At 33.3% G+C, this 13,178-nt stretch overlaps 1 protein-coding gene across 3 annotated transcripts in view; it reads right to left on the reverse strand.

The window, feature by feature from the left end:
- Positions 1-10,310, reverse strand: part of LOC136042471 (uncharacterized) — an 82,314-nt gene extending 72,004 nt beyond the window's left edge. For 2 of the 3 annotated variants that reach the window (XM_065727430.1, XM_065727428.1), the window contains exon 1: positions 10,254-10,310. In XM_065727430.1, the coding sequence (XP_065583502.1) occupies positions 10,254-10,289 (36 nt within the window). In that variant the 5' untranslated portion in view covers positions 10,290-10,310. Of the gene's footprint in view, positions 1-10,123 lie in introns of all 3 variants that reach the window. The other variant, XM_065727429.1, reaches the window with a different exon arrangement.
- Between the last annotated feature and the right edge of the window lie 2,868 nt (positions 10,311-13,178).

Genomic DNA, 13,178 nt, shown 5'->3' on the forward strand with positions numbered 1-13,178 from the left:
TTTTAGGAAACCCCTAATTACACGTCTGTATAAGAAAGGTGCTAAGAGTAAGTGTAGTAATTTTCGATCCATTAGCCTGGTCTCTGTAGGTAGAAAATAGGATACTTTTTCGACGGAGATTTACTGTAGACAAAGTTATAAGAGAAGAACAGTGCGGTTTTAGAAAAGGTAGAGGGTGTGTCAACCAAATTTTCCCTCTTAGGTTAATAATCAAGAAGTGCCTAAGTTATTGAACACCTTTGGTGCTCAGTTTCATATATCGTGAGCAATCATTTGATTATGTTGATAAAAGAGCTTTAGCGAAGGTCTTATGCTTGTGTGGTAAACCAGACAAATAAATAAAAGTGATTGGTGCAGTGTACAAGGATAACACTGCCACGGTTAAGGTAGGAAATGAGGTTAGCAGCTGGTTTAGTATTAAATCAGGACTTTAGCAGGGTTCTGCTCTATTCCCCATTATATGAATCATTTGATGGACTTTGTCTGAAGGACCACAGGAAAAGCAAATGGGGGGGGGGGCACAGAATCAAATGGGGAGGAAAAAGTTTCCCAGAATTAGACTATGGTGAGGATTTAAGCATCCTAGACGAGTGTCAGCAAAATGAATGAGCCTTCAGAGGTTTTGCGAGTTCAGGGTGCTAGAATAGGTTTGAAAATTAATGTTCAGAAGACTAACTCACTAAGGCTAGGAATACGTGACAATCAAAATGTGATATTGGGTAAGAAAAACATTGTATCGGGTAGATAGCTTCACTTACGCTGATAGTATTATTAGTAAAGATGGTGTGAGCAGTGAAGATTTTAAATATAAAACAGCTAAGGTTCAGGGTTTTTTCATAGTTGAAAAAAAAAGTTTGGAAGAATAGGAAGATAAATATGGAAACCGAAATTAGAATATTTTAAGCTAAAGTGATGACAGAGGTCAAATATAGTTCAGGGGACAGACTCATTTTTTTCGTGTCTGAGGCCGCCGTTTAGAGAGGGCCCAAGGTCCAAGGGTCACGCCTTGAGCTGGCACTCACGCGACTGCCCTATCCGATGGTGAATATTCATCCATACACCTAGTAGCCATGGATTGAAAACCAGCTGGCTGAGGGTGTGCGTTGGGGACTCCCTCCAGGCCATGCTGTGTTCCGATTCTGAAAATGCTTTGTTGCTTAAAATGACAGTTAAAGAATCCCCTTCCACAGGGGCTATGAGCGTGAATGAGGAGTGACTGAAAAGTGACTGTGATTTCTCGTCAGCTTGCATGTGCTCCCAGAGCCAGGAGCAAGAAATAGTGGAGGGACAAAAAAAAATCTTGAGGCTGAGACAAGCGGATACAAAACAAATTGGTGCTCTCACACAGAACGGAGCAAGCCTGAATTGGGGGTAACCCAAGTCAATAATCATTTGTTATTTAATTAAATATTTGAAAACCCGTCATAACTTACATATAAATCCGCCATATCTTTAATCCTCGCACCCAATAATTTTGACAAATTTCAACTTTGCGATTATATTTTGCAGCTTTTTAATAAATAGTAAGTTCATTATTTCTGAAAAAATTGTTTCCATGAATGCGTCGTTAAGATTTTTTTTAAATAATTTTAAAAACTTTTGCTTATTGCTACATCCTCGTACTGATATTGGAATTGATTTCCAAATTTTTGACCCATTATGACGGATGCTGAAACCCGTTCTTGACGTAGGACGAAATTCACATGAAAAATCTGAACAATGAACGGTTGGATTGTTATGAAATTGGGAATTACTTGTAAAAATACCAGAGAAATTTAAAAGTAAACTATTATATACATAATCATGCTAAATATTACAAATAGAAATTGTATGAAGTTGATCTAAAGAATAAATTCCTAAATTCCAATATAAGTGTCTAAAGAAAGATCCATGCTCAACATTAAAAAGAATTCTCATTGCTTTATTCTGGAGTATTTGGAGAGATTTGAATACAGATGGAAAAGCAGAAGCCCAAACAGAAATACAATAAAGAAAATATGGGTGGGCAAAAGAATAATAAATTGCTTTTAGAATATTTTTAGGAAAAAAATAACAGAGAACATGATAGAATACCAATATTTCGGGAAATTTTTAACGACAGTGTCTTCATATGTTTATGAAACGACAAATTTTCATCTAAAATAACACCAAGATATTTAAACTGATCAACCCTTTTTAATTCAAGACCATTCAACAAAAGAGAGAATCCATTTGAAATGACCAAAACAGTTCGCAAAAACAACATATATTGGCATTTTTTCTCATTAAGAGCTAGTAAATTCCTTGAGTACAAAAAAGATACACCTTGTAACGTGCATTCAAGGCTATGGAAAAGAAATGCTAAGTCCCAGTGAGAGGAAAAAATTACTACATTATCAATTACAAAAAAAACAAATATTTTGAAACCTTTATTCTTTTATTTGATTTCTATTTAATATTAATTCTAAATTAGTTTCAATTCTAAAGATTTGAGAGAATAAAATAAAATTAGTTTAGTATACTTTAATGTCAAAAGATTGAAATCTGCCCAATCAAAAATCTCAGTCATTGCCTTTATCATTTTATCAAAAAGTAGGTCAATTGATGGAGCAGCTACATGTAAAAGGGTATCGTCTACAAAAAGGATTATACCAGCCTCTCACAAATAATATTTAATCCCATCTATAAAAATTAAAAATAGAAGAGGACCGAGTAGAGAATCTGGGGTATCTGCAAGCTATAGCACAAGCTGCAGAAGTAAAACACTCATTCACTACAATTTGCTTCTGGTCAATTAAATAAGATTCAAATTAAGACAAACTCTTTACAGGCACACTGATTTTTTCCAGCTCAAGTAATAACTGTTTATGGAAAAGCATGTCAAAAGCCTTCTTCAAATCTAGGAATAAAGTGGCTGCAATCAGTCCCGCTTCAAACAACGTATTTATCCAGTCAACAAGTTTAATAGTTGCCATTTTGTTTTCTATAACCAAATTGGGTATTTATAAGAATTTTATCATTTTTAATGTAATCAGTTAGCCTGGATCCTTTCACCTTTTCATACATTTTTGAAAAAAAGGGAGGATAGAAGTGGGTCTTTTGTTTGAAGGTTTGTCTCTCTTACCTCCTTTGTGCAATGGTATTATTTTAGTCACCTTCAAAACTTCCAAGAAAATTCATTTTTCCATAATTTATTAATCAAATTACATATAACTGGTGTTATAGCTGATTTAGCAATTTTAAGAGAAATCCTGTATACACCAGTTGAATTTGATTGTATTCTACTGATATTTTAACTCACTTTATTTATAGTACAAGGATTAAAAACCAACTGATTTTCTATTGGAACTTCCAACAGAACTATTTTGGGAGGCCACTTAATTCTTTCCAAGCATCATTGCAAAGTTTTGCTCCCTCAATAGAAAAATATCAATATTAATAACTTGCAACATCCTTTGGAGTAGTCCAATCCCCCCCTCCTCTGATTGTAATTTATTAATGACTTCTATTTTATCCTTTTGACCTAGGAGTGAATTTATCATTTTCCATGTTTTTTTTTATATCATATTTGTGCTTCATAAATTCATTTTGTAAATACATTTTTTCAGCTTTCCATTGAAATCCATTTGAAGTATTCTGGCAAATATTGAACTGCTGAAAATTAATGACAAATGTTTCACATAGGTATATTTTATACAATTCATTTTTCCAACTTATAAAATTCAGAATACCCTGTGTAATCCATTGTTTCTTCGGGAATCTTGTCCTACCCCTTTTAATTCTTCTAAGAGGGCATTTCTCATTCAATAACATTGCAAGAAAAATATCATACACAACCAACAGGTTATCTTCTTCAAAAACTGGAATAAAATCTAAATCACCCGTTTCTTTCTCAAATTTTTTTTAAGCTATCTTTCCTTAATTCACAAAAAAATGTTTTATTTATTTGACCAACCTTATATATAATCCTGTAAGATTTTTTATTTTACTAAGAAAACAGAGATGGTTGGATCCATCTATAAGTAAAACATCAGCGTATGAACTTTCAAGCAGCTTTCCATTCACAAATATTTTATCAATCAGCATTGCAGACTTATCAGTTACTTGTGTAGGAATAGTTACCAGGGGGTACTGGAATGGTGAAATCATTAAATTAAGAAAATCCAGATGACTTGTACTTTTAAGAAGGTCAATATTGAAATCACTCATAACTAGTTTATATTCATGATCACTATTAAATTTCTCCATCTCCTCAATATAGACATACTTATTAAACTATGATGTCTTATAGACCAAGCCAATAACTACGTTTTTTATCAGATTTAACGTTGATTTCAATAAGAAGAGTCTCAAGCCTAACCTTCAAGCCACAGCAAGAGATTTTCCCTGACCCAATACAAAACTACTTCCTTTATCAACAAAGCCAGACTCCCTTAATCCTTAACATGACATACTGATCACTGAGTGACCTAATTTTTGAGATGGCTGAACTGTTTTCCAGCTTGGCTAGTACATAGCCACCATCAGTCCAGACATTCCTAACTCCCCATTTTCATGTGCCAGATTTAGCAGTTACTTGCCATTTGGGGTTAAATACTTGCATATAAACACACTCAATCTGGCCAGCTTCTTATTGTTCATGATGCTTTGCATAATTAAGAGAATGACAAGTGACAAGAATGGGCAGGAGAATATTCTCTACTGAACTAACTCAAGTATGTAAGCATTCAGTTGATTTGATGTCACTAGCAAGCACACAGATCCTCATCTTAGCATTGAATAACTCTAGGATGCTACTGGGCAGTGTTTCTCTACCTATCTGAGACAGTCCATGGATTAGAAAAATGTTCAATCTTCTACCCTGTTCCTAATTTTTGTTGCAGTATTCTAGAATTTTGACAAAATTTTCCAGCACTGTTATTTGACCTTGAAACCCCTTGAGCATCTTCAAATATTTGCAAATTTCAAACTGTAATCAACACTTATTGCATTATAGATCTTGGTGACAATAGTCTTAATTGCTTGTTCACTGATCATGCTTTTGCTGCCTAAACATTTCTCAATCACCTGTTTGTGAATATCCTGACAAAGATTATCTTTCAATTTGACAATTTCACTCTGTAACTTTACTAGGGCAGACAAGAGTGAAGATACACTGTTTGTTGAAGCAGCACCAGCAATTATGATTATTTATTTGATAAACATCCAGAAATATGCCAAGTTCAGTAAAAGCACCTTGAGCTCCTTTTGTTAGTTTTTTCCTTGAAGCTTTGGAAAAATTCACTGTGAATGCCAAAATGAATCCCTTACTCAGTGATGCTTTTTTGTGTGATCCATAGAATAATACTTGATAAGATTTTGCCTCCTTGATGCAGTTATACTGACTATTTGAACAGGCCACAAAGGATGGTTGTAGAATTTGCCAATTGCAGCATCATTAACTCTGTGAGACATGACAAACTTGATAATGTCTAATTTCCTGATGCTCAATAATGTCTAATTTTTGATGCCAACCCGTCAAACAGATTTTTACATAGCAAGTGTTTATCAACAGCTAGCTATTACACAAGTAATGTAGTCCATAAAGAATAATCCAATTATTCCACTTTTTTGAAACTTCTATAATCCCTGAAGGTCACTGAGTCCAAATAGTTCAAACTGTTGATAGCGATAAAAGGCTGTAAAATATAAAAACAGTAATCCTTTGTGAAACCCTGGCTAAACAATAGGCCTATACACTGGTATTGATCTTAACAGGTCAAAGGCAGATGAAAGACTGAGTGTAATCATTAAGTGTCAATAATTTTGCAAAATGCTAATAATAGTCAGCTTCAAATTAAGAGAAGTTTCAGGATATTTAACCCTCAAACTTTTATGACACTATACAGGACAATAGTATGCCTAGAGGTAGAATATTAGGGCAATATTTGAGTCATTTACCATATCAGCATCAACTGCAATGTTTAGGACTCCCTTCCTAGCAGTTTGGACAGGACTGACCTGATCAATACATTCTGTATTATGAAGGGTGTTGATAATGTGGATTGGGCTGATTTCTTCAAGCTTAGTCATTACTCAGACACTTGACAAAACTTGTTTAAACTGTATCAGCTGCCAGAGTAAACAACTTGTATTAAACTATACAGGACAATATTATGTCTGGTGGTAGAATATAAGCGCCACATTTGAGTCATTTACCATATCAGCATCAACTGCAATTTTTGGGACTCCTTTCCCAGCAGTTTGCAAAGGATTAACCTGATCAATACATTCTGTATTACAAAGAGTGTTGATAATGTGGACTGGGCTGATTTTTTCAAGCTTAGTCATTACTCAGCCACATGACAAAACTTTGATAAACTGTATCAGCTGCCAGTGAACAAGAAAACAGGTGAATGTAGCTTTATTGACTAAGCCACAAAACTTTGCAATAGTTTAGCAGATACCATAGTTGCTGCACAAATGGTGAAAACATTTAAGCCAAATGTCATTGAAACTTGAGTTCTATGAAAACAGTTTCTGTAATATAGTTAGTTGTATAGTTGTTTTTGCTGAAGGATTCTTTTTTTATTTTTGTTTTGCAGTGCACTGTTGAGCTGTCATTTCCTGTATTTGTATTACAAAAAGCCTATGGCTTTCTCCTGTTTTGAATAAAATAATAAATAAATAAATAATTCATTGCATCTTCTGGCATTTTGTGCCCCTAGGGTTGAATCCAGTGCATCTACTTGTAAATCCTGGCCTGGCTATCTCAGAAGTTTCAATCAGCAGCAAGCTGCTCTGCATTGGGGCAAAATTAAACCTTTTTTGTCAAAAATGGATGAAAACACTACTTTCCCAAGACACAATAATTTAAAACTTAAAAACAACACTAGGACTTTTAGTTTCTATTCAAATAAGCCACCTTCTTATCTTCAAGGATCAATGATTTAAACTGGCTAAACAATTGAGTGCTCTCTAGATTATAGCTAGTATTGTAATAATTACAAATTCTCTGAATTTTCATTATTGACAGCAAATGAAAATCTACTTTTTAAGGAGAAAACAGTAGGCTATTTACTGGCTCTTTGATACAAATAGGCCTAGAGTAAAATTCTAGTTTAGCTACTTTTTGCTATCTCAGAAAGGGGTTAGGTTAGAAAAACAAAACCTTCAGTAATGAATCCAGGATTGAAAACATACTCTGTAAAGGAATTAGGCCTATCAAGTTTCTATGTAAACTCTCTTCTGATTCTAAGTCTTAGAAATTTGCCTGATTGACAGGTTTATACCTATTGAAATTTTGACAAACCAACATTTACCCTAATTTTAAGTTATTGGTTTCTTTTCCTCTAGCTTTAGTTCTTAAAATGTAATTTCTGTTATTTGAGTGGAATTTTCAGCCTTATCAATGTTTTTTTTTTTTTTTAGACAGGGTCCTATTTGAAAATTAAATAAAAAAACAAGTTTTTTCAACTGAAAGTAAGGAGCAACATTAAAACTTAAAACGAACAGAAATTACTTTGTTTTAAGTTTTAATGTTGCTCCTTACTTTCAGTTGAAAAAACTTGTTTTTTTTATTTAATTTCTGAACGTTTTTGAATCAACGCATGTTTTGATTTTGGCTCTCCAAAGAGAAATAATTAAAACAAAATTTGCATTTTTTTTTTTTTTTTTGGCTAAATGGCTTTCTCATAATTTTGATCAAATGATTTTGAGAAAAAAAGAGCAGAGGAGGAAGCCTAGTTGCCCTCCAATTTTTTGGTTAATAAAAAAGGCAATTAGAACTTTTAATTTTTTACAAATCTTTTTATTAGTAAAAGATATACATAACTTATAAACTAGCTTACGTAAAGAATTTTTTATTCTCATGTTTTTATTACACATATGAGAGGGTTCGCCCCCTCGTCAGTACCTCTCTCTTTACACTAAATCTTAAATGTTGGCCCAATTCATTAAGAATGACCCCTGAATCACAAAAGCCGTAGAATAAATAGTTGACATTACTAAAAATACTTTAGCGCAAAGAGCAAGGTATTAGGACGAGGTGAGCCCCTCATATGGGTAATAATTTCTGTTTGTTTTAAATTTTAATGCTGCTCCTTACTTCCAGCTGAAAAAAACTTTTTCCTATTTATTTTTTCATTGTTTTTTTTTCAAAATAATGCTAGTAAATCCTGCGCTCCCTTCATGAAAATTTTCTTTGCCCATGACAAATTCCTCGATGGAAAGTTCCCCCGGTATATCCCCCTCTTTTCAACCCCTCCCCCCAACCAAAAAATCCTCCTGAAAACACCTGTACACTTCCCAATAACCATTACTATATATAAGCACTGGTCAAAGTTTGTAACTTGTAGCCCCTCCTGTGGGGACTGTGGAGGAGTAAGTCGTCCCCAAAGACATAGTTATAAGGTTTTTCGACTAAGCTGAATAAAATAACTATCTCAGAATTTTGATCTGTTGACTTTGGGAAAATAATTAGCGTGGGAGGGGGCCTAGGTGCCCTCCAATTTTTTTGGTCACTTAAAAAGGGCACTAGAACTTTTCATTTCCGTTAGAATGAGCCCTCTCGCAACATTCTAGGACAACTGGGTCAATACAATCACCCCTGGGAAAAAGAAAAAAAACAAATAAACAGGCATCCGTGATCTGCCTTCTGGCAAAAATACAAAATTCCACATTTTTGTAGATAGGAGCTTGAAACTTCTACAGTAGGGTTCTCTGATATGCTGAATCGGATGGTGTAATTTTCGTTAAGATTCTATGACTTTTAGGGGGTGTTTCCCCCTATTTTCTAAAATAACAAAATTTTCTCAAGCTCGTAACTTTTGGAGCATAAGACTAAACTTGATGAAACTTATATATTTAAAATCAGCATTAAAATGCAATTCTTTTGATGTAGCTATTGTTCTCAAAATTCCATTTTTTTAGAGTTTTGGTTTCTATTGAGCTGGGTTGCTCCTTACTACAGTTTGTTACCACAAACTGTTTGATCTTTGAAACCTCATAAATTGGGCTTGAGCAAAGCTGTGAACCTGAAAACAGTTGTTTAAATAATTTAAGAAGGTGATCTATTTTTTAATGTTAATGACAAGAATTTTAAGAATTTAATGACAAGAATTTTAAAGGTCATGGCCCTCTAGAGGGAGAAGGAGTAGAGGTGGGTACTTCAAAAGGTAATATTATAGCAGTTCATATAACTGGCTTACCAATGAAGTGAATATACCACTCAATGCCTTTTTTATGCTTTTTACAAATATAATAATTGCTTCTGCCTGAAATTCAAATTTAAGCACTTTTTAACTTACCCTTGCCTAAACTTACCTTATTATAAATGACTTTGGCACTGAGGAAATGTAGCATTATTTTTTGAAAACAATGGAAAAGATTGTACTGAGAAAACATAGTATTATTTTGTGGAAAATGAGTTATAAGTCATACTTTAATTGAAAATTTGTCATTTTTAAGAGCTCAAAAAGTTCTTAAATTTGAATTGGCATTAGAAATGATTATTATATTGGTAAAGAACATAAAAAAAGGCATCAAGCAGTATGTTCAATTTATTGGTAAGTCAGTAATATCAATTGTCATAATTTTTTGAAAAATTGACATTTTTAAGAGCTTAAAAAGTGCTTAAATTTGAATTTAAGGTAGAAGCAATTATTATATTCATAAAGATCATAAAAAAGGCATCAAGTGGTATGATTACTTTATTGGTAAGTTAGTTATATGAACTGCTATAATTTTACTCTTCAAAATACCTTCCAAGGACATAGGCTACTTTAGTCTGTAGACCTATCCCTGAAAGTTTCATTTTTCTAACCTAACTCCTTTCTAGGATGGCAAACAGTAGCTAAAATAGAATTTTATCTTGATTGTTATAGCTTAGTTGATAATAGGGCTAGAATATAATAAAGCTAGAATACAGACTAAATTACTATTTCAAGCAATTAGCTTGAAGGATGAGCTAAACTAGGCATAAGATTCAGAATTAGGCCTAGCCTAAGTTATTAGCTTAAATTATGTAAAGTAGGCTATACAAAGACCAGAAAAATACACTAAACAGTTGTTATTTTTTAAACTAGGATTTTTTAAAGCCAACATTGGGCTTCTGCAAGGGAAACTAGGCCTACTATAATTATGAATAAACTTCAATAAAAAGCACCTTCAATAGCCTAATAAGGGCAGTAAGTTGGCTATATTGCTATTCCTAATATGTTCACATAATTTTATAGAGTTTCCATAAAAACAGGAATCAATGTTGGATAGGCGTAGAAACTATAAATGTTGTTTACATAGGGCATGCTTTTCAAAATTTCAAGAAATATCATTCCCGCTGTTGCCGATGGAACGACATCACGAAGCAGTGTCAAGTAAGCCAAAACTGATGTCTTTAGGATATACTTCCTAACGAAATGGGGTAAACCATTTTATGAAATGTCTCGTAACCAAAATGTTGTCTGGAAAAAGGGATGGAAAAATGAAAAAGGAAATAAATGGTAAAATACTGTTAATATGAACATTAATAAGTTCTACGCTTATCGGTTCTGTAGGGGCATAATTTACTATGGCTGAAGCCTTGCGCTTTGTAGTCCCAATTGAGCAAATAGCATTCTATGACTAAGACCTCCAAAGTCTCAGCAATATTTAGAGATTTTGTTCTTCATTATAAGCCCTAATACCCAACTATGCACCTCAGCCTTCCATCCTGATTACATAATTTCTATATCACCTAATTTCATGTTTTCTATTTCTGGAATGTGAGTTTCATAAAATAACAACAAGAACTGTTCAAGATTTCCGGACTCATTAGTCAAAATATCAATATAGTGGACATCAGTTTGTTAACGTTGTAAAATTCCAAGTTGCAATTTCACGGGATTTCAATCATTAAAATTGTATGTCCTTTGTAAAGGATATGCTTCCAAACACTGTAGGACAGTGAAAATTATATCTTTTCATGTCCATACCAAACACTTAAGCGGGATTTAATCCAGACAATAATAAGTTCCTCGGACCTTAAGCAGGAATGAAAGCTTCGCTAAATACTAATACTATCTTGTTAATGGCGTGATTTTTCACATTTGGTTATGCTCTTCTATAAAGAAAAATCAAAATCGTGCACATACAATCTTGAGCCTTCTATTTAACAAGTTGTTAGGAAGCAGTCTATAGCAGATAGATTAGATAAGAAAAATTTTGATGCCCAACAAAGCTAACTCAAATAAGCAAAGCTCGACTATTTTATTTTTAGGTTGAATTCCAAAAGAATTATTAAACAGTGAGAGTGGAAGTGTTGAATCACAAGTGATGATCAGTCAATTGCTTTACCAACTAGTTCATCGCGGCATGCATGGGGAGTTTAAACATTCTTTTTGTGTTTCATTTGACAGGCTTCTGGTCACGTTTCAAATGACGCGTGTTTGGATTTCTTCCCAGAACTCCGAATAACGGATTTTCTTGGGAATAAAGCCAGGGCTAAGAAAAATGATCTATTTGCACCTAAGTGTTTTGATTCTAAAGCAGCTGATCTTGAAAAGAAATTAAAAAAATTAGATAAAGTTATGATTTTAGTTTATTGAAAGAAAAAATAAAGACAAAATACATTATTTAGATATTGAAGTCGACTATCTACTAAAAATTTAATTAATACATTTTATAGATAGTATAGAAAAATGGAATATAATTAAAGACTTTTTTCACAAGACCTGTTTTGTTCTTAAGGCCCGGGATGGGAAACTAAAAATGTTGAAAATTTTCATCTATATTGGTGTGAATTCTATTGAAAATAGGGTAAATTGATGGGGTGACATAAGTGGGGTCTAGAACCCGTGTTTACATTGTGAAAAAGAATAAAAATTAGACCAAATATGATTTCCAAGAACCTGTTTTCGTTTTAAATGTTGGGATGGAAAATTGTAAAGATGCTGGAAATTTTGTTTGAAATAATGTAAATTCGTTTGAAAAGGAGGTAAATTTAATTGATTTAATTAAAAAGTAAATTTAATTGATTAATTGATATGTTCTGGGCCATGAGTGGTCCAGAACATACATTTACTAAACTGCTCAAAAACGGTGAGAAGACATGTAACACCGAAGATATGAGCGAGTCAATAAAAATTAACCTGGACAGTGAGAATCAAAACATGCCAAAATTGAAAATTATAGCAATGATAATTGGAATTAGGATTTAGTCATGGATATGGTCATATAAAAACAAGAAAGGGAATAATAAATGAATAGAGAAAAATCAAATAGGTGAAAACCGAGGATTTTGATAGCCAGTAGAAAAAACGAAGATGAAAATCAAGCAAATATTTCGACAAGAACCTCCGCCAAAGACTTCCTCGTTTTTCACTAATTTGATTTTTCTCTTTTCATTTATTTTTTTCCTTTCTTGTTTTCATACGTCATGCATAGCCAGTATGATAAGGTCATCAATGCCTATCATTCATTTGTTAAATAAATAGAGGTTCACCAATATAGATATTTCATAATGGAGAAAGACAGGCCAAGATAAAATCAACCGAACAATTCGGAAATAGTAGGGATGATGATTGGTTTTTAGTTTTAACAAGGACCAGGTCGTCAGTGCCTACCACACCTTTGAAATCAGTAATTTTGACTAGATAAATCGGTTGAAAAATGTCCCACTACCTGAACAATTAAAAGAAACCAAAGGATACGCGATAGGTCTTTCACAATGAAAAAAGCCAGTCGGAAGCAAAAGAAGAAGTTTTGTCCCTCCACTTAAACAATTAAAAGAAACAAAGATGTTCATCAATGCCTACCATAATTTTGGAAATCAAAAACCTGGACTAGATAAATTTTTGGAAGAAAAAAAAGTTTTTGTCCCAAAATCTGAACAATTTAAAGAAACAAAGGTTCGGCGATATGCCTTTAATAATGACAAAAGACAAGCCGAGGAAAAAGTTAAAGGTCAAATAAAAAAAATATTTTAAAAAGGTACTACTTCTAATTTAAGGTCCATTTGGGCGTCATGACGTTAAGAAGAGTTTCAAATTGTCTGCGTTTAGTGTACAGACGACAGTGAGAATCCGTATATAGAAACCTGCCTTGAGTTGAGTGCTGGGGCACTGATAAGCTACCCTCCTTAATATTTTTGAAAGGGGCTAGGGTTTGGGCTTATCTGGTCTTTGAAGTATTCATAAAACCTCGCATAAGAACTTTATATGACCCCAGACGTATGATACAACATT

This window comes from Artemia franciscana, unplaced genomic scaffold (assembly GCF_032884065.1).
Source record: "Artemia franciscana unplaced genomic scaffold, ASM3288406v1 Scaffold_1336, whole genome shotgun sequence".
NCBI classification, from domain to species: domain Eukaryota; kingdom Metazoa; phylum Arthropoda; class Branchiopoda; order Anostraca; family Artemiidae; genus Artemia; species Artemia franciscana.